Source organism: Megascapheus bottae, chromosome 5, assembly GCF_031878675.1.
Source record: "Megascapheus bottae isolate mThoBot1 chromosome 5, mThoBot2.hap1, whole genome shotgun sequence".
Taxonomy (NCBI): Eukaryota; Metazoa; Chordata; class Mammalia; order Rodentia; family Geomyidae; genus Megascapheus; species Megascapheus bottae.
In genome coordinates, this window is record NC_143513.1 from 1,577,383 (window position 1) to 1,603,418 (window position 26,036).

The following is a 26,036-nucleotide window of genomic DNA, read 5'->3' on the forward strand; positions in this document are numbered from 1 at the left end:
GGGTACCAATGGATCATACTTATTATCCTAACCACTTGGGAGACTTGAATCTGAGGATTATGTTTTGAATCCATCCTAGGCTTCAAGTCTATGAGGCTTGTTTCCAGTTAACTAACAAAAACCCAGAAATGGAGTTGACTCAATTGGTAGAGTGTCAACCTTGGAAAAAGTTGAGGGAGAACATGAGGCTCAGAGTTTAAGCCCCAGTACTGCCCCGCCTCCGATAAAAAATTAATCTTTTATTCATATTGTAGGGCAAATAAACATTCTTCATCTTAAGAATGATTAAAATAATGTAGTTATGTAGAGAAGAAGCAGGCATTTAGAAGGTGCACAAGTGCTGAGAGATAGTACTGAATTCTGTCAAGGTGCCTGGGCAGTAATTTAAAAGATGATGGATCCGTCAGTCTACATGGGCAGCAATAACTAAATACCACAATTGAGCTGTTTATATGACATAACTATTTCTCATAATGCTAGAGGCTGGAAGTGATATTGCCATGCTAGCACAGTTGGGTTCTGGTGAAGGTTGCGCCTAAACAAGTTCCCATTTTCATTGTACTCCTATATAAAGGGGGTCGTCTTTCTTTTTTCTTCTTTCTTTTTTTTTTTCCCCAGTCTTGGGGCTTGAACTCAAGGTCTGAGCACTGTCCTTGGGCTTTCTCAAGGCTAGAGCTCTACCACTTGAGCCACAACACTGTTTCTGGATTTTTCTATGTATGTGGTACTGAGGAATAGAACTGGGGTCTTCATGCTTGGTAGGCAAGCACTCTACCACTAGGTCAAATTCCTGGCCCAGTGGGAGGGGTGTGTGTGTCTTTTTTAAAAGCTACTAATCCTATTAATCAGAGTCTTATCCTGACAACTTCTTTTAACTTTAATTACCTCTTAAAAACCCTATTTCTGGGCTGGGAATGTGGCCTAATGGTAGAGTATTTGCCTAGCATGCACGAAGTTCTGGGTTTAATTCCTCAGCACCACATACACAGAAAAAGCCAGGAGTGGTGCTGTGACTCAAGTGGTAGAGCACTAGCCTTGAGAAAGCCCAAGGACAGTGCCCAGACCCTGAGTTCCAGCCCCAGAACTGGCAAAAACCACCAACAACAAAAAAACCCCTATTTTCAAGTGCTTCCTGTTGCAGGTCAGAGCCTCAACAGCCTTCTCTTACCCTATGTCATCAGTGGAGTTTCTCTGTTAACAAACTATAGAAATGATCCCTGAAAGTATAGTCTTGAATGGTTTTTGACTTTATAATGGTCAGAAAGTATACCTATCCAATCCTTGTTTTACAATCTTAGAGAAGTATTAAGTAAATTACATGAGATAGTCACCACTTCATTATCAAATTGACTTTTTTTTTTGTGCTGGTTTGGGGGTTTGAACTCAGGCCTGGACATTGTCTCTGAGCCCTTGTGCTCATGGCTAGTGTTCTTCCACTTTGAGCCACAACACTTTCCAGCTATTTAGTGGTAAATTGGAGATGAGTGTCTCACGGATATTTCTGTCTGGGTTGGTTTTAAACCTCAATCCTCAGATCTCAGCCTCCTGAGTAGTTTAAGATGATAGCTGTGAGCCACTCATGCCCAATTTAAAAACCAGCTTTGAGTCAGATGAGTCTAACTGATGTATGTGTTTTGAGTGTGTTTAAGGGAGGAATGGGGATTCCAGGCTCCTGAATAACTAGGATTGTACGTGTGAGCCAGAAACACCTGGCTTAAACGCATTTTTTTTCTTTTCTTTTTTTGCCAGTCCTAGGGCTTGAACGTCGAGCCTGAGCACTGTCCTTGGGCTTTCTTAAGGCTAGAGCTATACCACTTGAGCCACAGCACCTCTTCCATCTTTTTCTATGTATATGGTACTGAGGAATAGAACCCGATTCTTCATGCATGCTAGGCAAGAACTCTACCACTAGGCCAAACTCCGGCCTTAAATGCATTTTTAGATAAGGTATTTTCAGCTTATGATGGCGAGTTCACAGGGCTTAATTCCCATCATAGGTTGAGGAGCATCTGCATTCCTTCCCTTCCCTTTCCGTCCCTTCATCCTCCCTCCCCCAGTCATGGGGCTTAAACTCAGGGCCTGGGCACTGTCCTTGAACACTTTTTGCTCAAGGCTAGTGCTCTACCACTTGAGCCACAGCATCATTTCTGGCCTTTTCTGAGTATGTGGTACTGAAGAATCGAACCCAGGGCTTTGTGCATACCGGGCAAGCACTCTACCACTCCATTTGATCTGCAGGCATATAGAGTTTTTCTAATTATCCAGAACATTAAGTAGCTTTTCCTGTTTGTAAGCAATTCTAGACTATTTGAAAGTTGGCACCAGCAATAAATCTAACTTTACTAAATTAGAATATATATATATATATATATATATATAACTTTACTAAATTAGAACAAAGGTGTTTATGTGTGTTTGGTTTTTTTCCCCCAATCCTGGCCTTGAACTCAGGACCTGGGCACTGTCCCTGAGCTTCTTTTGCTCAAAGCTAGCACTTTACCACTAGAACCACAGTGCCAGTTCTGGGATTTTCTGTTTATGGGTAAGGGCTTCATGCATGCTAGGTGAACACTTCCACTAAGCCACATTCCCAGCCTAGTTGCACATTTAAAAAAAAAGGGGGAAAAAAGCTTTTTAGTTTCAAGTTGGTAACTCAGGCTGGGGTATCCTGCTGTCAGGAAGACAGTTGTGGGATAAGCATCTTAGAAACCGGTATTCCAGGTCAAAGCCCCATCTGAAAATATACCTGTCCAGAGAAGGTCTTGCTGCCTCAAGCATTTTGGGAATAGCGTCTTTGTCTTCTCTCCGCCGGTAGCTAAGGACAATTGGGTCTTCACGTGGAACATGCATCCCCTGCAGTGTCTGCTCTGCTTGTTTAGTTTTGGCGCATGAACTTGCTGAATGGTTAGACTAGCAAAATAACACCCTTTAGTATCTGCACAGGTTCAGACAGATATTCAGGGAGGCTGCCTATGGTGTTCCAGTGCTGAGATTTGGTAGAAAATATTGACTGGCTCACTTTGTATCCTTGTGCATGCAGCCTGCTTGGATTTTGCCAACAGTTTCTGGGTACTGCTGTTTTTAAAGCTTTCTAAAAACTGTAAACAACTTCGGCCAGCTTCACAGAAGGAAGCTGTGGTTTTTGGTCTTCCTGCTCACTCATGTTGTTTTTTTCAATTGGGAGGGCTAACATCTGACCGTATTTTTCAACAAGTTCAGAAGGGAATAGAAAATGCACAGCAACTGTCAACAGAGGGGTAGGAACCAGAATTCCTCCAAAGAGATTTCCCAGACTGGGTGTCCAGTGGGATGTTCCATGGAGAATGAGGTAGGTTCAAGTCCTGTGTGAAAAGAGCCATCTAGAACAATCGGGTCTGGTGCGTGACGGTTCTCTTGCTTCCTGTGGCTTATTGTGTGCTACCCTTGCCCATCCTCTGACCCCTGCTCCGGAGTAATAGATAGCAGGTTCAGTCATCCACTCTTTGGGCTGAGGAGGCTGGTGTGCTGGAGCGCACACGAGGTGGACTTCCTCGATGTAGGTGAGGAGCTGTCTCATCCAGCTCCCGTTAAACATCGTCACACTTGTCCATCTGGATTCAAGGGATTAGAGGCCTTGAGTTTGTGTTTTTCAAGGAAAAATAGTTTCTGGTGCATTTGTAGTCAGTTGAGCTCAAAGATCTTTGCTGAAAATAGTGCAAGGAAGAAGATCAAGAAATCAAGGGAAAACCAAGTTCTGGTGGCTCATGCCTGTAGTCCTAGCTTCTCAAGAGGCTGAGATCTGAGGATCACAGTTAGAAGCCAGCCTGGACAGGAAAGTCTATGAGACTTTGATCTCTAATTAACCCAGCAAAAAGCCAGAAGTTGAACTGTGGCTTAAGTGGTAGAATGCTAGTCTTGTGTACAAAAACTAAGAAGACAGTACCTAGTACACACACACAGGAAAATAATACTCAGAATTTGTACCAGAAAACTTATTCCTGGGGTTTTGTCCGTGGATCTGTGTGTGATAATATAAGGGGTGTTGTATGCTGGGTTTGGGCTCCAACTCACTCCCAGGATGGCCTTCTGTTGACATTAAGGTCTTTGTGCATTTGTCACCAGAGCAAATATGCAGCAGTGGGCAGAGATGTGGTTCCCCTCAAAACTCTCCACATAAGATGGGGACATACAAGCTCTGTCAAGCTCTTTAGTCCTCAGTGACACCCAGGAGAGGTTCTTATTCCATTGATTGGCCCTGGGCATGAAAGTGCTGCTTGTCTTGATCCTAGAGCAGCAGTAATTCTTAGTTCTGCACTGGAAGTCAAGTGGTAGAGTGCTAGTCCTGAGGAAAAGAAGCTTAGGGACAGTGCCCAGGTGCTGAGTTCAAGCCCCAGCTGACCAAACAATAACAAAACTGTGCACTGGTAGAACCACCAGCCTATAATCTTAGCTACTCAGGAGGCCTAGATCTGAGGATTGCAGTTTGAAGACAACTTGATAAGGGGAATTCGTGGACCCTTACCTCCAGTAAACTACTCAGAAGAAGCTGGAAGTGGAGCTCTGGCTTAAGAGGTAGAATGCTTACCTTGATTGAAAGAAACTCAGGAGGGCCAGGAGTTTGGCCTAGTGGTAGAGTGCTTGCCTAGCATGCTCAAGGACCCGGGTTCGACTCCTCCGTACCACATACACAGAAAAAAGCCAGAAGTGGTGCTGAGGCTCAAGTGGTAGAGCTCTAGCCTTGAGAAAGTCCAAGGACAGTGCTGAGGCCCTGAGCTCAAGCCCAGGACTTGCAAAAAAAAAAAAAAAAAAAAAGATGTATGCCTTATGCCTGATACTTTGTTACTATATCCAAGGCTAAGGTTGAAGGCCAGAGTGACATACCTGCTTCTAAGTACAGTAACTTGCCCCCTCTACCTCAAGTACATGGGTACATACTCTGGGATAGTACTGAATTCATGCAGAAGTTTTCTCTGCATATTTGCGGTAAGTTGCATAAATGAGGCGTAGTGAGACTAATAGCTATAGCTGGGCATTGGTAGCTCACACCTGTAATCCTAGCCACTCAACAGATTGAGATCTGAGGATCACAGTTCAAAGCCAGCCTGGGCATAAAAGTCCATGAGACTCTTATCTCCAGTTAACCACCAAAAACTGGAAGTGGCTCTGTGGCTCAAAGTGGTAGTATTGAGTTGAAGAGCTCAGGGACAGATATAGGCCCAGAGTTCAAGCCCTATGAGAGAGAGAAAGAGGGGAGGGGGAAAGAGAGGGAGAGAGAGAAAGGAGGGGAGAGGGGGAGGGGGGAGATTTAACAGTTTAGTAGACCTGGAGCATGGGCTGGTGGTAGAGTGCTTGCCTGGCATGCATGAACCCTAGGTTTGATTCCTTGGTACCACATACACAGAACAAGCCGGAACTGTGCTGTGGCTCAAGTGGTAGGGCTCTAGCCTTGAGAAAGCCCAAGGATAGTGCCTAGGCCCTGAGTTCCCCAGGACTGGCAAAAAAGGAAAGCAGTTTACTATGGTAAAGGTTAGTTAACATTCATGACATGTTTATTTCTGGAATTTCCTGCTTAATATTTTCTAGCCTATGGTTAACTGAATCCTCAGGAGTAGTACCATAGATAAGCAGAATTGCCACAATCTCCCAAGTCTGTTTTTAGTTAAATTTGAAAGACTACATCAGAGGGACAGGTGCTTTGACACACACTCCCTGTGACCTGTGCTCAGTGTTCTGTCACTGCATAGTCAGAGGGCTGTGACCTGTTCACCACTTGTCCTTGTCTTTTGGTGCTCAGGGCAGTTTAGCACTAATTACACTTGTGGGGCCTGCTGTCTTCAGTGATATCAGCTGGCTGTTTGCATCGTGAACTTAATTCCTGTTCTTGTACTCTCATCTCATTTCTCCTGCTTGATGGGACGTTCTTGGGGGAGAGACTCTTTTCCATCCTTGCTGCTTGACCCAGTCACTGAATGAAAAACTGGTACTGATGTTTATGCTCCACAGCCCTGTGCAGGTTCTGTGATGGGTACCTGGTGACTCAAAAGCCATAGGTAAGGCTGGTGGTGCAGCTCTGCTTGTCTGACATGCTCCAGGCTCAGGGTTTGACCCCCCAATACTGTATATACATCCACTCATACAAAGCCAGAGTCAGAGAGATACAACTGGAAAGATCAGACCCTCAGAGAGTGAGTGACTAGAAGTGTATGTACAAGGTATCTGCAGGGGCTTTCCTACTGTCTTTGTCTCATAGGAGTTGGAATAGATGCCATCTGACTTATTTTACCCTCTGCACATGGGCAGAGGGTCCTTGTTCAAGGTGGCTAACAGGACAAGGCCCTCGCTTCTTCCCAGCACAGACTGTAATTGGGTATGCACACTCTTAACTTTATGAGCTGTTGCATCACCGTTACAACAGCAACATAAATTGCCTGTGGTTTGTGGGCCTGTTGATTTGGTGTGGGCTTCTATGTTGGAAGTTGATCTTGGCAAATCTCTGGCCTCAGACTTGGTTTCCTGTTGCTCCCGTGTGTAGTTTAGTAATGAGTTTGGCTAGCAGGAGGCTTCTGGAAGGGCAGACAGACTGAGCTGAGCTACACACCCGTCAGAGCCAGCATTAGTCACTGTCCACGAGTCTTCAGGAAGAATCAGTTGGGGACAGAGTTTCCTCTGGCCCATGGGAAGTCATGTCTGTAGGGAAGATTTCTTGAGGGCCAGCCTTGTGTCTGTGTGCCTTTCATAAGCTGCAGTGTTGGGCCTTGTATAATTCTAAGGACTAGGAGGGGAAAACAAGTGAAGAGCCAGTGTTTGAAGAATAATTTGTATCTCGTCAGGAGCCAGAGATTTGAAGGCTCACAGTGAAGCTGTCTTTGTGGACATTTGGTGGTAGGCCTGGGAGTTGTGAGGGGAGTTGTTGAGAGGTGGAGGGTACTTTGATTATTCATTGTCTTCTCCCTAGTTCTGGAGAGCTAGTGTATTGGTGGGGGATGAGTCCCTGCTGGTGAGTGTCTAACCTCAGTAGACCTGGCAGCTGTGGGGTTATTGAATCATGCTGTCATCAGCGGCTTACTGAACTCTACCCTACCCTTGAATGTGACATTCTTCCATGAAATTGGAATTGGATAGGGTGGCATCTTTTGCATCCACAGGCCCCGTGACACCATTTTGTATGGGATTCGGTGAGTGGCTAGATTTTCAATATGTGGGGAGAGACAGAAATGAGAGCTTTTAAAGTGAGCATCTGCTGATGGTCTCATAGGAACTTTTTGTTTGTCACTAGGGAGAAGGAAGGTCCCAGCTGCTCTCTAGATACCAGGCCACCTAGTCAGGTAGGCGAGCTTTAGCAGTATTGGCATCTTCTTTGTATTATCTGTTGAGCCCCAGAGAAAATAGCAGAGACGTTATATCTCCCCTGTGTAGCTCACAGCCTCGGTCTCCACCAGTGTCTGTGGGTTGTTGCTGAGGTTGCAGCAACCGTAGTGTCTCCTCTCTGGGTGTTCCTTTGGGTGACAAAGCAGGGACTACAGCGCCATCTCTCAACGGCACTTGGGATTGCTTTTCCGCAGCAGCACTGATGAGGCCACCCTGGAGTTTCCTGGCAACCTGGGCCCTCTCACTTTGGATGAACATTGTGAGATTCCAAGGAGGGTGTTAGGAGCTGGCTGGCTGTTGGTCTGTGTGGGAGATTAGCATTCTATTCTAACCTTCTCTGGTGCCTGGGCCCTGTCAGAGGGACAGAATTCTGAGAAGCTCTTCTCTAAGGGAACTTCCTTGTTGGTGGCTACCCTGCCTCTGCTTCCCACTTACCTTCTCAGGGGTCTCTGAAGTCAAGTGGCCATGAAGAGCTGGAGGGAGCTTGAAGCTGTGTTGTTTTGTCTTCTGGGGCCTCTTTCCCTTAGCTGTCCTCTTCTTGCTAGCCAGAGTTATTTCCAGGTATCTTTGGAGCAGGGAAACGGGCTTGAGAGCTGGCCTTAGAGCCCTCTCCCTTAGGCTTGTGTGCTCTTGGTCTTTCCTCACCAATCTGGTGTCGCCATCCCTGTTTGCATGGGGACTTTGGTAGTGGTTTTGGCTGCTTTTGTTTGTTAGCTGTAGGTACAATGCAAAACATGTGAATAATGAACTCCAATCATTTCTGCCTGCAGCCTGGAATTGTGTCACCATTTAAACGAGTATTCCTAAAAGGTGAAAAGAATAGAGATAAGAAAGCCCATGAGAAGGTGACAGAGAGGCGCCCTCTGCACACTGTGGTGTTGTCATTGCCCGAGCGCGTCGAGCCCGACAGACTGCTGAGCGACTATATTGAGAAGGAGGTGAAGGTAAGTCATAGGCTGCCAAAGGCCGACTTGTGTGGCATTTCCACATAAACACCTTCGCCTGTGCCCACCACTGCCTTACCTCTTCTGATACAGTTCCTCCAAACGCAGGTTCTGGCTCTTTTCACAGTAGCATGCTGCCACCACTTTCTCAAAGACCTAATTATGTGGTCAGTGTGTCTGCCCACCAAAAGAAAGTTGTAGAGCTGGGAGAAAAACACATCTCCTCCAGCTTGGAGATGGCAAGAGCCCCTTGCTCAAGGCCCTGGGGACATTGCCAGTGTTGTGGGCACTAGTCCAGGGCAAGAGTCCTCCCACCATATGCTTGAGGCTCATTGTGTTTGAAAGGTCCTTGCCCAAGAGATGATATAAGCTGTGTGACATTCCTTAAAATGATAGCTACAAGAGCAAAGGAGCAGAATATTTCAAGGGCCTCACATGAACATGAGGAAGGTGAGATTACAAGTTAGCCCATACCATCCCACTGAGGTGCCTGCAGAGAACAGTCTAGGAGCTCAGGAGAAGCCTGGGCTGTCTGAACTTTAGATTGTGGACACTTGACACAGGGAGGACCGAGACCCAGGCCAAGCCTCTTAGGAATGAGAATCTCTAGCTCCTTTGTCAGGCTTCCAGAAATCCTGCAGTCAGATCTCTCTCCCATGGGGAAGCTGTGGGGAGACCCATACTGGCCTTGGGAGTCAGTGTCCTGCTCCCACTAGCTTCTAGCAGCTTTCCAGAGCCTCATTTTAAACGTAGGGTAGCCAAGGACAGACATTTTAAAATACAGTCACATATCCCTTAGTATTTGAGGTTATATTGAGAACGGTGTTGTCTGGCAGCTTGTTACTGTGAACATCAGAGTGTCCTTACACAAACCTAGAGCAGTGCGGGCAAGTCATTCATCATGGCCTCCTAGTGGAACCAAGACACACAGCAGACGGGACGAACACGGCTACCATCCATCAGCAAAATAAGATGAAATGGAAATGAGAAAGTGGGGGCCGGGAGTTTAGCCTAGTGGTAGAGTGCTTGCCGAGCATGTGTGAAGACCTGGGTTCCATTCCTTGGTAACACATATGTGGAAAAGCTGGAAGTGGAGTTGAGGCTCAAGTGGTAGAGTGCTGGCCTTGAGAAAAAAGCCCAAGGATGTGCTCAGGTCCTAAGTTCAAGCCCTAGAACTGGCAGAAGAGAGAGAGGGAGGGTGGGGGGAGGGAAAAACACTTCCTGTTCCTTTTGCACTAAACTGGGTTTTTAAAGTATATTTGACCTGTAAACAATGTAGCATACTAAATAGTAAATCCATAAATCAGCCACAGTCATTTATTACACTTATTAGGAATCCCATACTAGACCTTGTGTGTGTGTGTGATACTTTTACATTACTTGACTGGCAGTGCAGAAGGCTTACCTACTCCAGTATCACCACAGCCTGAAAATTGTGTTGCACTGTAGTGTTTGGAGAACACAGAATTGCTAGGCAGTAGGTTTGTAGCTCCCCCATAGTTGTATCAGGCCACAGAAATGAATGTAATCCAGCCTTGGTCAAATCACTGGTGTATGGGGCATGGCAGTATCTGATACTCTTGAAAAGATGGACAAAATAATAAAAACATGAAACAAGGTTCTGTTTTTAAAGAAAAAGTAGCCAGGTGCTAGGGCTAGGGCTAGGGCTCTACTACTTGAGCCACTGCACCACTTCCAGCTTTCTTCTATGTATGTAGTACTGAGGAATTGAACCTGGGTCTTAGTACATGCTAGGCAAGCACTCTACCACTAGGCCAAACTCCAAAAAGCCAGAAGTGAGCCAGTGCGGTGGCTCATGCCTATAATCCTAGCTACTCAGGCGGCTGAGATCCTGAGGATCATGGTTCAAAGCCAACCCCAGGTACTAAAGACCTAGAGACTCTTCTCCAATTAATCACTAGAAAACAAGAAATGGGGCTGTGGCTCCAGGGGTAGGAGTGGTAGCCTGGAGCTGAAGAGCTCATGGACGAAGCCCAGGCCCAGAGTTCAAGTCCCATAACCCCCTCCCCCTCCCAGAGAAAAGAGAAAAGCTTGAAGTGGTATTGTGGCTCAAGTAGTAGAGCCCATGAGAAAGCCCAAGAACAGTGCTCTGGTCCTGAGTTGAAGCCCCAGGACTGAAAAAAAAAATAAGAAAAAAGGAAGGAAGGGGGTATCAGTGTTCAAGAGTAATGTACCCACTTGCTGACAAATGTAACTGTAACCTCTCTATACGTCAACAATAAAATACAATTAAAAATTTAAAAAATGGGGGGTGGGGGGGGAGGGAAACGGGTACCAAGACATGTGAAAGGGTATCAATGTATGTGAATTAATGCACCTTCTGTCTGGCAAATATCATGTAACCCTTTTACTAATTACAATAAAAAAAAAGAAAACCAAAAAAAAAATTTAAAAAATGACATTTTGTCCCACAGAAGACATTGCAGAATACAAAGATATGAACTGCTGCACACTACAACCTGGATGGAGTTCCAGAGTGATTGCTGAGTGGAAAAAGCTATTTCCAAAGGTTCTATATTATGCAGTTCCCTTTATATAACATACTGGAGACAGCACAATTACTGACAGAAGATGAGAGTTGGTTGGGGTAGAGGTGATGGATGTCTCTGCAGTTCCGATTTAGGAGTCCTCGTTGATGAGTCTTGACCGTCATTGTCTCCTATATATGACAGGCTGCATTTCTGCAGGATGTCACCACTCCGGGTAAAGGACTAAAATGATACAACCATCTTCCTATGTTATTTCTTGTAATAGCATGTGAATATACAATGACCTTAAAATAGGCATGGTGGTACATACCTATAACCCCAGCACTCAGAGACAGGAGAATCTCAGGTTGATGCCAGCCTGGGCTAAGTAGCAAGATCTTGTCTTCATAAGTAATGAAATAATCCAACAAAAAGCTGGGTGCCAGTGGTCATGCCTGGAGCTACTTGGGAGGCTGAGATGAGGATCATCATTTGAGGTGATTACCCCCCAGAAATTGGAAGTGAATCTGTGGCTCAAGTGGTAGAGCGCTAGCCTTGAGCAAAAAGAATCTCTGCCCAGTCACTGAGTTCCAAGTTCCCAGACTAGCATACACACATGCAAACCCCCACCCCAAATCGAACCAAAAGCGTCTTGGATTTGATATCATAGTCAGGATTAATTACCTACCCCCTCCCCCAGAATTAAAGTCATGTAGTAGGCCTGCTGCCTGTTCAGTCACCAGGCTCTGGTAAGAAACTGCAAGGAGCCTAACACACTCATGCAGCATCCTGGACCAAATGTCAGCCTGTGATTGGAAATGTAGGAGAATGTTTCCACTTTGCTGAAGTTTTGTGAGGATTAAACCGCACTTAAGTCTGCTACACGATGCTGCTACAGGCAGTAAGCATTTCCCACAAGAGTTCTTGTTAAGTTCTTGTCAACTTTAGTAGTACTTATTAAAACACACACACACACACACACACACACACAGCACACCAGAGTATTTGGAAATAAATGCTTCCTAGTCACTGGTAGATTTTGTTAAATTTTATTTTATTAACATAATAAGTGTACATACATTCAAAAGCTGGTCACTGTGGTCCTACCAAGATAGCCCTATAAACCAGGCCCTAAATAAGGGTTTTTAATTGCTGCTGTGTGGTTTATCATTTTAGGCCCCTTTCAATTCTGTTACTACTCCAACTTCCTTTCCTTTTTTCTTTTATTTCTTTTCTCTGTATTTAAGTAACTTTTTTTCTTTGTTGCCAGTCCTGGTGCTTGAACTTGGGGTCTGAGTACCATTCTTGGGCTTGCTCAAGGTGAGAGCTTTGAGCCACAGCACCACTTCCAGCTTTTTTTCTATGTATGTAGTACCGAGGAATCGAGCCTGGGACTTCATGCCTGCTAGGCAAGCACTCTATCACTAGGCCAAACTCCTGGTCCCATATTTAAGTAACTTCTAATAAGTCTGGAAACAATCCCTGACATCATTTGTGTTTCCTTATACAAATAGTATGCATGTTTCCCTAATTACTACAGAGTGCATATTGTTGTTTTGTGAGTTTTTATTTTTTGTGGTGCTGGAGATCAAACTCAGCCTCACTTCATGCTAACATGAAGTAATGAAGTATGTGAATGAGTGACCCTTACCCTCAACCTGCAGCTTGCTTTTTTTTTTTTTGGTAAAAAAAAAAAACTACTTTTAATAATTGTTTTTTAGTAAATAGTAAAATTTACTATTGCTGAGTTTATAGTTCAGTACATTTTGGAAAATGCAGACTTGTGACTTTACTGTCATATACTAAGATACAGTGTAACTAAGGATATAATTGAAAACTAACCTATAGTAAAACAAAATATAAGCTAAGTGCTGGTGGCACACTCCTGAAATCCTAGCTACTCAGAAGGCTGAGATCTGAGAATTGAAGTTCAAAGCTGGTTTAGGCAGGAAAGTCTGTGAGACTCTTACTTCCAGTTGACCACCAGAAAACCATAAGTGGAACTGTAGTCCAAAGTAGTAGAGCACTACCCTTAAGCAAAAGAACTCAGGAACAGCATCCAGGCCATGAGTCTAAGCCCCATGCCTGAAACAAAACAAAATATATATAGTATTATATTTAGTATATTATGTAAACTATATATATTACTCAGTATGTATAATGTGTATGTGTGTGTATATATATACATGTATATATGTGTGTGTGTGTATACACACACACACACACACACATGGGGGGAGAGAGAGCACACGCAAGAGCTCCAGTCAGGCTCTGGGGGCTCCTAGCTACTCAAGAGGCTGAGATCTGAGGATCATGGTTTGAAACCAGTCTGAGTAGGAAGGTCCATGAGACTTATCTCTACTTAACCACAAAAAGCTAGAATTAGAACAGTGGTTCAAGTAGTAGAACATTAACCTTTAGCATAAAAGGTCAGGGACACTGCCCAGGCCCAGCGTTCAAACCCTAGGAATGAGAACGCATTCTTCCCCCCCCCCAAAAAAAAATTTATGTAACTGTACAACAATATAGCATAAAACTATCCCAAGTTCCTTTGTAATAATTTGCTCTTTTGTAATAACCCTTCTTTATGTCCCTCCCATGCCAACTACTTCTTTTGATTCTTGATAATTTTGGCCCACCTCTCATCAGCCTCTTCCTCCGCTTGGCATGTTGTTAACCCTCATTTGGCATAAGGCCTGAGAGAATGCTGCCCAGTTTCTCTGCCCTAAGGTGCCTGTGTGAGGATGGATGATGTCCTAAGTCTCCCCCCAGTTCTGCCCTCCCGTAGCCTGTGCAGAAGCCCTTGAGGAAGCTGCCAGTGGAGCTGGCCTAGGGACTTTCCTGGCTTTGGGTTTCACTTGTAGCATCACCACACCCACAAAAAAGATAGGAGTACTGCTGAATGTAGGGCTGTCCTGCCAGCCTGTGCCCATAGTGAGTCTATGAGGGAAAAAGTAATGTCCCATTGTCTAGTTCTCTAAGTTGGCAGGTGGAATCTCTGAATGGCTCCCCCCACCCCCCCTGCAGAGTAGCAGTGCAAAAAGTAAGATGGCAGAGGGATGGAGTTGGAAGCGTGACTCTTGGTACAGTGCTAGCCAGTAAGCAAAAGTGACAGGTACCAAGTTTTGAGTCCCAGTCTTGGACCTAAAACCAAGAAGGGGGGGTTGACAGAGGGTCTTCAAAAGTGTCCCCCTGTTAAGATGGGGTTCTAATTTTGTTATTGTGCAGATAAAAGGTTGGGAAGGGGTGACAGTGGCAGAGTGGGGTTGCAGAACTGGGGTGGTAGATACTGAGGTGGCATAGAGCAGAGCACTGACTCTGCTTCAGTAAGCCTACAGATAATTGTGATCTTTATCCTGTTGTCATCTTTGGCTCTGTAGAAGGGGGGTGCAGAAAGTGTTGTGGATTTTAGATAGCAGTGGTGTGCTATGTGGTTCTTGAGGGATGAGATGACAGTAGTCTCTGCTGCACAGGGCTGGTCCACCTCGTCATAGCAGTTCCCATCAAGTCATCCTCGTAGCTTCCGTTTCCTAGGAGCCCTGGAGCCTAGGGTAGGCTCCACAGCAGGGCTCTATAACCACCCTGCTCACCCACAAGCCCCAGCATCCAGCCTGCAGCTCCAGCTTCATTTCCTTGCCCTGGGCCAGCCTCCTCCATTTGGCACTTTCAGCACTGCGGTCTGGTATTGGCAGAGGGCAGCAGAGTCTCTAGCAGTGTTTATCTCTCCAGAGAGCTGCATGCAGCAGGGTTCTAGGTCTTCCACTTGCTCCTTTAAAAACATCTCATACATGGTGGCCTTGTAGAAGTGGCTTTGCAATGTCTCCATGGGCTCCTGTATAGCCTATATTTACTGAGACATCTATTCACCCTCACTCCCAGGGACCAGAATCTCTTGTTCCTGCTTACTTTGGGACAAAGCTGTCAGATGTTCTAGGTACCAGCAATTAAGCTTCTGCTCCCTTGGCTTGCTTTTTCTCAGCCATGGCTTGAGCTGCACTGAAAAATGTCACTGTGGCTTCTTGGCTGTCTAGGTCCTCTGAAATGGTCAGCTTGAGTTTGGGAGCCTCCTCTTCCTTTCCTTTATTGTCTATTCCATCTCCTTCCTCAGGGAGAGCCAGGAGGCATAGCTGGACCCACAGCTGCTGGTTCTGCACTTCAGTGACTTCCAGGTGCTCCTGGATATGCTTCAACTCCTTGCAGACTCTAGACTGTCTTGGCTGCCATGTTGCCCCACAGTACCTCATCTCCAGCATCTCCTCCCTCTTCTTCTCAGGTCAGCTGCTAATAAGGTGGCACTGGTCTGGCTGTTCCCAGAGTTAGGCCAGCTTGTCTCTAACTCAGTCTTGTTTAGCACTACCATCATCCCCTGCTGCTGGCCCAGCTCATTTTTGGGAGAAGAGTATTGGTCCTGGGCACGGTCCCTGAATTTTTGTGCTCCAGGCTAGCATTCTTACCATTTTGAGCCATAGCTCCATTTCTACTTTTTTGGTAGTTAGTTGCAAATAAAAGTCTGGGCTTTTTTTTTTTTTTTTTTGGCCATGTCTGAGTTTGAACCTCAATCCTCAGATTTTAGGCAGGCTGTTAACTGCTGGCACCTGTAACCCGCCCCTTCTTTTTTTTTTTTTTTTTTTTTTTTTGCCAGTCCTGGGCTTGAGCTCAGGGCCTGAGCACTGTCCTTGGAATTTTCTCAAGGCTAGAGCTCTACCACTTGAGCCTCAGCACCACTTCCGGCTTTTTTCTATGTATGTGGTACCGAGGAATCGAACCCGGGTCTTCATGCATGCTAGGCAAGCACTTTAACCACTAGGCCAAACTCCCGGCCCAACCCGCCCCTTCTTGATGAACCAGCTCTGATCTGCAACTTGGTTGGCTGCTCCTTGTTATTATTTGTACAGTGCACATTTACTGGTGGCACAGTTGTCCTCCGTGGCCTCCACAATGTTGCCATCTCCTGTCACTCGTTCCAGATCTCAGCACCCACTCCCGTACCAGTAGCAGTTCCTCCTGCTCTAGGTTCAGGCGACTTAGGCTCTCGCTAGACATGCAGCTGTTGTGCCAAGCTCTCCAGCCCCTTCTGCTTGCTGGATTGCTGCCTGCTGCTGCTTTTTCCTCAGGTGGCACTGCTGAGGACTGTGGGGGTGGCAGCTCCTCCATCTGCTGTCATTTCTGTCAAGTGAGTCTCCAGCTCAGTAACTCACAGTATGCTCTCTCAATTGTGAATCTCATCGAACATTTGCTCTGTCTTTTGCTTGTACGTGGCACTCACAGCCTTTCTACTTGTAGTTCTTTCAGCAACTCCTTCAGTTTCTCTTCTTGTATCTCCATCTATGGTTGCTTTTCACTGGCTTGTGATTGCACATTGCTCTCCAGGGATTCAGACATGCTAGAGAATTGTAGCAAGAGCACCTCTGCCTTGTTTGGTTTCTCCTTCATTCCAAACTGCATTGCCTTCTCCATAAGAGGGCCGGTTTCTCCTCCAGTTCGGAGTTGACCTTCAGGTCTGCATTGCTTTTTTTGTGTTTGGTCAGTTTTGTATCAGTCCACCATCTGTTTTTTGCTGCGTGGAGATGTTAGAGTCACATCTACCTCTGCCATGCTCTGTCTGTTTTCTGTGTGGTTGCCAGCTATGTGTGGGCTAGGACTGTGTATAAGGCTATTCTCTCAGACACTAGAATCCCAATTACCCTCATGTGGAGCTGCAGCTCTTCAGATCTCACTGCTCCTTACCATCTTCTGCTAGTATTCCGCTTGGTCTTGGTTCAGTTTTGTCAGTTCTCCATCTTGCTGCTCAATCAGTTAGCTGGAGTCTGGGGCTCCAGAGCCTTCATGTTAGCAGATGGGAGACCCTCCCTGCTTATGTAGGTGGAGACCTTGACAGAAGAGTGTGTAGCAGGCTGTTGGACTCAGCCCTGAGATTAGACCATGCTAGTGATAGTGTGGGACAGGGGGAGGGAGGGAGGGGGGTTTACTAGCAGGTGATGGCTGGAGCAGCAGGTGAATTTAGAATCACCAGCAGTGGTTGTCTTGGAGTTACCACCGTTTTTAATTCTTTCCTTTGCTCCTGTAGTAACATCAGGACTGATCTTCTGCTGATATTCTTTCACCTTTTTCTTGGCTGCAACCAATATTTTAAGTCTGGTTTCTGTGGACGTCCACAGGCTGAGACCATGCAAAGTGGGGGGAGGTCACATGACCACAACCCCGGAAATCACTGATGGCCTGCCACACCTGCAGGCGGTATGCCCTGGAGTTCCTGGATGGAGCGCACATCCCCACTCATTGGCCAGGGGGAGAGGTGAAAGGGAAGGGGCGTGGCCATCCCCCCTGGAGCAGGAAGCTTCAAGGAGTCTGGCAGAAAGCCCTGTGCAGTCTCCCTCTGCGATCCCAACTTCGCTCACCTTGCGGGCCGGGATGGATGTGGGTGGGGGCGTTGCATCTCCACATGTAACGGCTCCTGGCCTCCATCACAGCATCATAATCGTCCGTGCCATACTTGAACATTTTAGAGGCCCCTGCAGGGTACCTCCTGTGCAGCCTCCAGACAGTCCTGTTCCTCATCTGACACCCCAGCTCCGCTCCTCCTGCGTCCCCAGGGCAGCCTCTCCTGTCGGCTTTTCTCTACATCGGAGCCAGAGTCTCCATAGATAGATGATGGACAAGGAAATTACCTTATTATAATTTTTTAAAACAAATATCTCAAAGGCAAGACTCAGTAGAATCAAAAGTAAACTGAGGGGTTAGGAATGTAACCTATTGGTAGAATGCCCGCCTAGCATGCACGAAGTCCTAAATTCCAATCCTCTACCACAGAAAAAGCCCGAACTGGTGCTGTGGCTCAAGTGGCAAAGAGCACTAGCCTTAAGCAAAAGTGTCCAAGTACAGTGCCCAGGCCCTGAGTTCAACCGCAGGACTGGGAAAAAAAAAAAAAAACCTGAAAAAATAGATCTGCACCTTTTCAAGAACTGTTTCATGCTGGGAATTTTGCCTAGTGGTAGAGTGCTTGCTTAGCATGCACGAAGACCTAGGTTCAATTCCTGCATACCACATACATAGAAAAGAGCCAGATGTGTTCTTAGGCTCAAGTGCTAGAACTCTAGCCTTGAGAAATCCCAAGGACAGTGCTCAAAAGGACTGGCAAAAAAAAAAAAGTTTCAAAGTTTTAGTTTTCTTTCTTTTTTTTTTTTTGGTGAGTTGTGAAAATTGAACTCTGGGCATGGGTGTTGTCCCTGAGCTCTTTAGGTCAAGTTTACTTTTTTACCCCTTTAGCCCCAGTGCCACATGGTTTCAAAGGTTTCTTTCTTTCTTTCTTTCTTTCTTTCTTTCTTTCTTTCTTTCTTTCTTTCTTTCTTTCTTTCCTTCCTTCCTTCCTTCCTTCCTTCCTTCCTTCCTTCCTTCCTTCCTTCCTTCCTTCTTTTGGCCAGTCCTGGCCTTGAACTCAGAGCCTGAGCACTATCCTTATGCATTTCTCAAGGCTAGAGAATTACCACTTCAGCCACAAAACCACTTCCGGCTTTTCTATGTATGTAATACAGGGGAATCGAACCCATGTCTTCATACATGCTAGGCAAGCACTCTACCAATAGGACAAATTCCTGGCCCTGTTTCAAAGTTATAGCGGATAAATAATAACTACATTTCTACATTATTGTAGGTTTTCAGTGTTCATTGTTTAGTGACCAAAGCAGGACAGTTTGCAGATTGGTACCTCAGATTGACCATTCCTTCGTGTTGGTAACTGTGCATTCTTATAGTTATTGGAATAGACAGTAAATGACTGTTAAGCTTCTGGGCACCCGTGGCTCCTGGCAGTAATCCTAACTGCTCAGAAGGCTGATATCTGAGGAATTTAGCTGGGGCAAGAAGTCTGTGAGACTCTTGTCTCCATTTAGTCACCAAAAAACCAGAGATAGAGCTGTGGCTCCATTGGTAGAGCAACAGCTTTGAACAAGGAAAAGAAATCTCAGAGACAGTGTCCAGGCTCTGAGTTCAACCCCTAGGATCAGCACCATAAAGAAAAAAAGACAATTAACTGTAGTTAGTGTGCTGTACAACAACAGATCTAGAAATAGTCAGGGAGTGGTATTTTCATTGCAAAAACTCAGCCTTCTGGTGTGTATGTGTGTATACACATTGATACCAGAGCTTCATCTCAGAGCCAAATCTATGCTATCCTTGCCCTTTATTTTTGCCAGTCCTGGGGCTTTCTCAAGATAGCACTCTGCCACTGGAGCCACGGCACCACTTCCAGCCTTTTCTGTGCATGTGTACTGAGGAATAGAACCCAGGGCTTTTTGCACTCTACTACTAGGCCATGCTTCCTGCCCCCTTTCACTGTTTCTCTTAAGGCTGGTGATACTCCATTTGAGCCACAGCTGCGCTTCTAGCTTTTGTTGGTTAATTGGAGATGAGAGTCTCAAAGCTATCATTCTGCCACTTGAGCCACAGTGCTACTTCCAGCTTTGTTTCTGTTTATATGGTATGAGGAATTGAACCCATTGCTTCATGCATGCTGTAGGCAAGCACTCTACCACTAAACCACATTTCCAGCCGATTATTCTATTTTCATCTTGTTAAATATGTTTAGCTAGCCGGGTGCTGGTGGTATATATATACCTTTAATCCTAGCTACTCAGGAGGCTGAGATCTAAGGGTCACAATTTGAAGCCACCTCAGGAAGAAAAGTCCTAGTGAGACTCATACCTTCAATTTACTCAAAAACCAGAAGTAGAGCTGTGGCTCAGAGTGATAGATCACTAGCCTTGAGGAAAGAGCTCAAGGACAGTGCCTAGGTCCTGAGTTCAAGCCCCCCACTACTGACCTCTCCCTCCCACCCCTCCCCTGCAAAAAAACTGTATGTTCGGTAGTGCTCTGTGGGCTCCATTTGTCTTGCCATCAGGAACACCAACATTTTATGAGCTGCCTCCAATGTTATACTTAAGGTACCCCGCTGCCATTCCCAGCTTGCTGTTTGTAAATTACTCAGCAGTCTGGCTTCTGCTTTCCCAGGGTTCTCTTGGCTCCCTTTCTCCTGGAGAGCCCAGTCTGCATATGGATCTCCACCATTAGCTTCCTCTGCCAGAGGGTGGCCAGCCCAGAAGGTCTCAGACACACCCAGGCTCTTCACAAGTACTCCATAATGCCCTTGGAGTTGGAACATAGATCAGGTCTCCTGAGCAACTAGGCCCTGGTGGGTGTCCTGTCATTTTTGAGGTCCATACCAGGGTGTCCCCTGAGCCTTCTGACAGGCAATCCATAGTGTGCCCACAGCAGCTCTGTCCTTTTGCTCTGCCCAGCACCAGCCTTCACTCTGGCTGTGCTCCAAGGAGCTTCATAGTGGATTGGAGTGTCCTGTGGGCCTTCTCAGTGTCCCTTAGTGGACACTCACCCAGCTTAGTATTCCCCTGTGGACCAGCACACAGCAGACAGGTCGCACAGCCAAGAGGGGCATACAGGGAACCAATATTTCCTACCAGGAGTATTGGGGACGGTCTTCTACCACGGGAGGAGTGGCTCCATTCATAATTCAGGTGGCATCTACGCTGTTCAGAAAAGTACATCCTGAGGTTCTCCAGTGTAGACACAGCTCTGCCTATTTCAGATCTCAGTGCAGTCTGCTCTGCATCAGGGAAGCTGTGGAAGCCTGTCAGCGCTAATCGGTAGAAGCAATGAAGAGGCTGAATGGGGGCCAGCATAAAAAATGTACTTTCAGCCAGTTGCCAGTGGCTCACACCTGTAATCCTAGCTACTCAGGAGGCTAAAATCTGAGGATTGTGGTTTGAAGCCAGCCCAAGCAGAAAAATCCCTGTGAAGCCTGTGGATCTATGGCTCATGCCTGTAGCTACACAGGAGGCTGAGATCAGAGGATCACCCTGTGAGATTCATCTCCAGTTAATCACTAGAAAAAGGGAAGTGGCACTGTGGCTCAAGGGGTAGGGCGATAGTCTTGAGCTGAAGAGCTCGGGGACAATGCTCAGGCCCAGAGTTCAAGCCCCATGACCCATACACACACAAAAAAGCTGGACGTGGTGCTGAGGCTCAAGTGGTAGAGGTCACCTTAAGCACAGAGGCTCAGGGACAGCACCCAGGTCACTAGTTCAAGCCCCACAACTCACACACACACACACAAAAGGAAAGCACTTCACTTGTTCTCTTCCCTCATCCTCCAGACAGGAGAGCTGAGGTAAAATGACCAGCATGGGGTGTGGACAGGATGGAGGAGTGGGGAGGGTGTCTAGGAGCCCAGCTGGCACTGTTGCCTTCAATCTCATGGCTGTCTCTGCCCACGAACCAGTGACTGGTGGGCCCAGTGTCTGCTTGCTCTCTCTCATTTGGCTGGCTCTCTTGTAGCTGGGACCTCACCTGGCTCTCATGTGGCTGTCCTGTTGATGTGGGCTGAGTAGGGATGCCCCCAGGTGGCACTGGGTATTGGTGAGGATTACTCAGGGTCCCCAGAGACCAGATTGGCCTGGGCAGATGGGGAAGCCATCCTGAGGACTGGAGGGAAAGAGAGGAGAGAACCCCTTGATTGTATTTAATTTCCCTCTCCCTTTTTCGTTTGGTGGTATATGAGCTTGCACTCAAGGCTACTGCTCTGCCACTTTTTTTTTTTTTGCCAGTTGTGGGGCTTGAACTCAGAGTCTGGGCGTGTCCCTGAACTTCTTTCTATTGCTCAAAGTTAGTACTAGAGCCGTGGAGCCACTTTCAGCCTTTTCTATTTATGTGGAGTTGAGGAATGGAACCCAGGGCTTCATGCGTGTACCATTAAGCCACCTTCCCACTCCTCTTCAGTTAACCACCTAAAATCTGGAAGTGGAACTGTGGTTTAACTGGTAGAGTGCTAACCTTTATAGAAAACAAAAATCCCCTAAACAAAAACAGCTCAGGCACAGCACTCAAGCCAAGAGTTCAACTTTCATGATTGCATGACCAACACTTGAAAATACCAAACTTGAACAAGTAACAAAACTGAAAAGGCAATTTTTTCTTTTTTTGGGGGGGGGGAGAGGGAGGTCTGTTGTAGGACTTGAGCTAAGGGCCTATGCATTGTCTCTGAGCATTTTACTCGTCTAGTGTTCTATCACTTTTAGGCACAGTTCCACTTCCAGTTTTTAGGTTGCTAATCAGAGATGAGTCTCATGGACTTTGCTGCCTGGGTTGGTTTCAAACCGTGATCCTCAGATTTGCTTTTCTAGCTAGGATGATAGGTTGTGAGTCACCAGTGCACAGCTTTTTAAAAATAATTAGCATATAACCTGGCACTGGGCTCCCGCCTGTAACCCTAGCTGCTCAGATCATCTGAGGGTCATGTTCCAAAGCCAGGCACTAAAAAATCTGCGAGACTCTCATGTCCGTTTAACCACCAGAAAACTGGAAGTGGCGCTGTGGCTCAAGGACAGGGGCTAGGCCCAGAGAGAGTTCAAGCCCCATGACCCACTAAATAACGACAATAAGTAAAATTTGCATATCTTGTCCAAAAGGATTTCATTATGTAGCAGTCAATTCTTTTAATTTTAATATTTTATTAGATTCATTGAATCGTATGCCACATCACTTGCAACATAAGTTAAAAAATTGAGATGGCACTCTATAGCTGTTCTGTAATAGTGTATACTATTTGGTAGTATATTTCTGCACTTCTTTGCTGTAGATTCTTCCACTGTAGGATTCTTCAATTTGTTCTAATATTTCTTTTTTCGAAACTGTCAGGTTTTAGTAACCGTTTTCACAGTGTACTGCTTTTTCACTTCAGTACACTACCATCTTAGTATATTAAAACATAAATGTGAACATTTAGTGTTGCTGCTAAGGAGTAGGATTTTTTTAAATGTATGAATGCACCAGTACACTGTTAATAATGAAATAACTAATTGCGGGAAGTAATATGAATTTTTCTTTAAAATGTAAAGAATTATGAAATGTACTCCATCAGTCATCATAAGAATATATCAGAAAGTAATATGAGTATGCTTCTATAGGAGTAAGTTATAAAATAACATTACTAATACAGTATGCCTTTTGGCATATACTTTTCCTGTTAAAATTATGCCATTATTCACTGTCTTCCTTTATAAAGAATTTACTCTTTAGAAGAACCATTATGCGGACGTTATTCTGGCAACCAGTGGGCTATTAGATGTTCCTGGAGTTTGGACCACCTCCCATCAACCTCTGCCCTGTCTGGCTTGTGTTGTCCTTCTCCCAGCACTCATTATAACAAGGTTTGAGAGAATGCCATCAACTGCCACGTCCCAAAGAAACTCAAGAGGAGAGCCCAGTTCTCCAGGTGGTGGCTGCCAGTGATGTCAGACACATCACCTGCATCAGTTTGGAGAAGAAAGGGGAGGTGGGCTCATTGCCCAAGCCTGCAGGCTCTTGATGCTGATCAGGCAGCAGCAGCATGATTTGGTGTGTGGCGGGGTTCTCCAGGGCACAAGGCTCCCCATCCTCTCCCTGGGCAGTCTCCATGTTGTCTTCAAGTTGCAGCTCCTCCAACCCTTGCTGCTTCTGTGTAACCTTCATCTTCAGGGGGCCCGAGAGGTCTGAGGGGGCCTCAGCTGCAGGGGTTTGGGTCACTGCCAATGTCCTGTCCTGGCACTCTATGCTGGCACCTGCAAGATGCAACAGCAGCTCTTGCAACTCCTTCTTCTTATCCCTCTTTTCCTGGGACAGCCGGCTGACACGCTCGTCTTTCTTCTGATACAGCTCATCCAGGACTGCCATCTCTTCTTTACAGACAACTATGGAGTCTTCAGTGGCAGTCACGTGCTCTGACAGCTGGCTGCATCGATGTTGGAGGTCATGCATTTGATCCTCATGGTCCACTTTGTTGGTCAGGTTGTGGGTGAAGTAGATTTTCAGTGTCTTGGGTGCTCGTGTGTCCCCCGTCCTCTCCCCAGACATGCCGTGGTTCCAGCCCTTGGGGTAGAGGGCCTGGTACTCCAGTTTGCTCTGGTACTGGGCTGCCAGGTTGGCCAGGCACCTGCAGCGGGCTTCCTGTTCCTGGAGCTGCCGGCTGAGCTGCACCTTCTTTGATTCGGCCACTTTTTGTGCTGCAAGGTAAAAGTCCCACAAGGTCAGTGGGTTGTTGATGTCCTCTGGGACAATCACATCAAGGGGAGTCTCCTCCCCACCCTTGGCTTCTTTGCTCAGGCCCTCATCTTCCCTAGGCAAGCCAGGAAACTCAGCTGGGTCCAACGCTGCTCCTTCTCCTGTCTTGGCAATTGCAGGCACTTCAGTGCATCCTGTAACTTTGGAGACATTGTCTGCTCCTCCACCTTGCTTTGTACCTGCTCCTGCTTCAGCTGATGCAGCGACTGGGGGTGCCTCAGCAGGTGCTGCTGCAGAGCCTCCTTCTCCAAGGTCAGCTGCTGATTGGCAGCCAGGTGCTGTTCACGGGTGGCTCTGAGCTCCTGCAGCTGGGCCAGGGACTGGTCATGCAGCACCTGCAGCCCCCGGGTTGCTTGGCTCTTGATCTCAGCCACCTCTTTCCAGTCTTCTAACTGTTCTTCTCCATGCTCCACCTTCTCCTGCAGATGTTTCTTCACCTGCTGCTCCAAGTGCAAGAGGATGGCCATCTCCTCCTTCTCAGCACTCAGCCTCAGCAGGGCTTCCTGCAGCTGGCCCAGCTGCTCCTTGAGCTCTCGCTTGAGCACCAGGGCACATCTCATGGTCTCGTGCTCCTTCTCCATCGTCTCCAGGATCTTGTGCCGATCCTCGGCATGCTGATCCCACTCTTCTGCCTTCTTCTCCAGGATCCACAGCCGCTGTTGCTGCTGCTCCAGGTGCTGGAGACCTAGGCTCTGGTTCTCCTCCACCTGCATGTGAAGCTGCTCCTGCAGGTTCTTCAGCTCCTGCTGCCACTGCAGGGCCTGGGCCTGCAAGTGCCTGTCAGCCTCACATGGGCCTGCGGGGGGCTGCAGGGACTGCAGCTCTGACAGCTGCTTTCTCAGCTCCACCAGCTTACTGTCTAGCTCCACTGCCTGCCCCAGTCCCTGGCTCCTTCTCCTCTCTCAGCTGGCTCACCTGCTCTGCCGGCTGCTGCACCTCCTCACCCATGCACCTCTCCAACTCTAATGTCACCACCTCTTTCATGTGGTTGAGTTGTCTTTCCCGCTCCTCTAGGGCCTGCTGGCACTCATGGATTTTGATCTTCAGGTCTGCCTTCTGTGTCAGGAGCAGTTGCAGTCTCTCCTGCAGCTGGGTGTTCTCGTCTTCCAGGACTTCACAGCTTCTGGCCTTTTCCTGGAGCTGCAGCTTTATGCGATTCAGGGCTTTCAGGAGCTCTAGGTTGTTGTTCTCAGTCTCCATCTGCTTGGTGGAGTCTGTAGATGAAGTCATCTCTAGCTCTGTCACACGCTGTTCTGGAGCCTGCAGGCGGCTGGTGAAACACTCCTGCTCCAGTGCTCTTTCATCAGCCACCTGCTGTATGTGGGCCAGGGCAGATTGTAAGTCCAATTTTTCTGAAACCAGTGTATCAATAGCTTGGGCTGCTCCCCCTCTGCTTTCAGTGCTTGTACACACAGGTCATCTTCTCATTCTCCTTCCCCTGTTGATCCTGCTGGTCTTTCTTTTCCTGTTTCAGTTGTTGGATCTCACTGCAAAACTGCTGATTTTGCATTCTGCTGGAGTCCAGGGTAAGCAGCAGGTGTTGGCAGTGCCTCCCTATGTCCTCAGTATTGCTAGGACTTGTGACACTCTTGACCCTGACAGCTCTGACTGTGCCCAAAGGCAGGGGAGGCCCAGGGTCTTTGGCTGCATCCTCAACTGCATGACAGTTCCCAGTGGTGTGTGTCTTGGGATTAGCTCCCTTTTTAGTTTTCTTTTTCTTGGATTCTGCAGGTCCATCAAGACAGTTCCTCTGCTGGTATTCTCGAAGTAGTTGCTTTCTTGCAGCTAATTTCTTTCCTCTGGTTTGCTCAGACATCCCAGCACTGGGTCTGCGAAGGTGTGGGGGCCACATTCCCAGGCTCTCTGAAATCCCGTTACCACCAACTCTATATACCTTGATTCACCAACTCTGTTACTTTGATTCGCTCATTCACCACTCAGCACCTCTACCTCTCTCACACCGCTGGTAGTGGTGTGAGCCAACAGAGACAGAATGGAATGTGGGTGTGGCCCACATTCTTATATCCCATTGGTCAGAAACTTGAAAGCGAAAGGGTGTGGCCAGAATATTGTGATTCAGGCAAAATGAGTAGGGTTGTGATGAGAAGCTGCTCCTGAAGCCCTTCCCCAATCTGACCCTGTCCACTTT

At 46.8% G+C, this 26,036-nt stretch overlaps 2 protein-coding genes and 1 pseudogene across 5 annotated transcripts in view; 1 reads left to right on the plus strand and 2 right to left on the minus strand.

Annotated features, from left to right (window-relative positions):
• The window catches only part of Ccm2 (CCM2 scaffold protein), a 50,800-nt gene that overhangs the window by 12,833 nt on the left and 11,931 nt on the right, over positions 1-26,036 (plus strand). For 2 of the 4 annotated variants that reach the window (XM_090332518.1, XM_090332519.1), the window contains exon 2: positions 8,118-8,291. The exons of 1 other annotated variant lie outside the window; for it this stretch is intronic. In XM_090332518.1, the coding sequence (XP_090188644.1) occupies positions 8,118-8,291 (174 nt within the window). Of the gene's footprint in view, positions 1-3,217; positions 3,329-8,117; positions 8,292-26,036 lie in introns of those variants that run through there. One more of the 4 variants, XM_090332517.1, reaches the window with a different exon arrangement.
• On the minus strand, positions 1,054-1,233 carry LOC150062708 (small nucleolar RNA U3; annotated as a pseudogene).
• On the minus strand, positions 22,349-25,827 carry LOC150062709 (golgin subfamily A member 2-like). Its single transcript, XM_090332267.1, is given in 5 exon segments — positions 22,349-23,952; positions 23,955-24,774; positions 24,776-25,257; positions 25,260-25,295; positions 25,298-25,827. Coding segments are annotated over 5 exon segments (2,694 nt in total). The 5' UTR covers positions 25,740-25,827; the 3' UTR covers positions 22,349-23,038.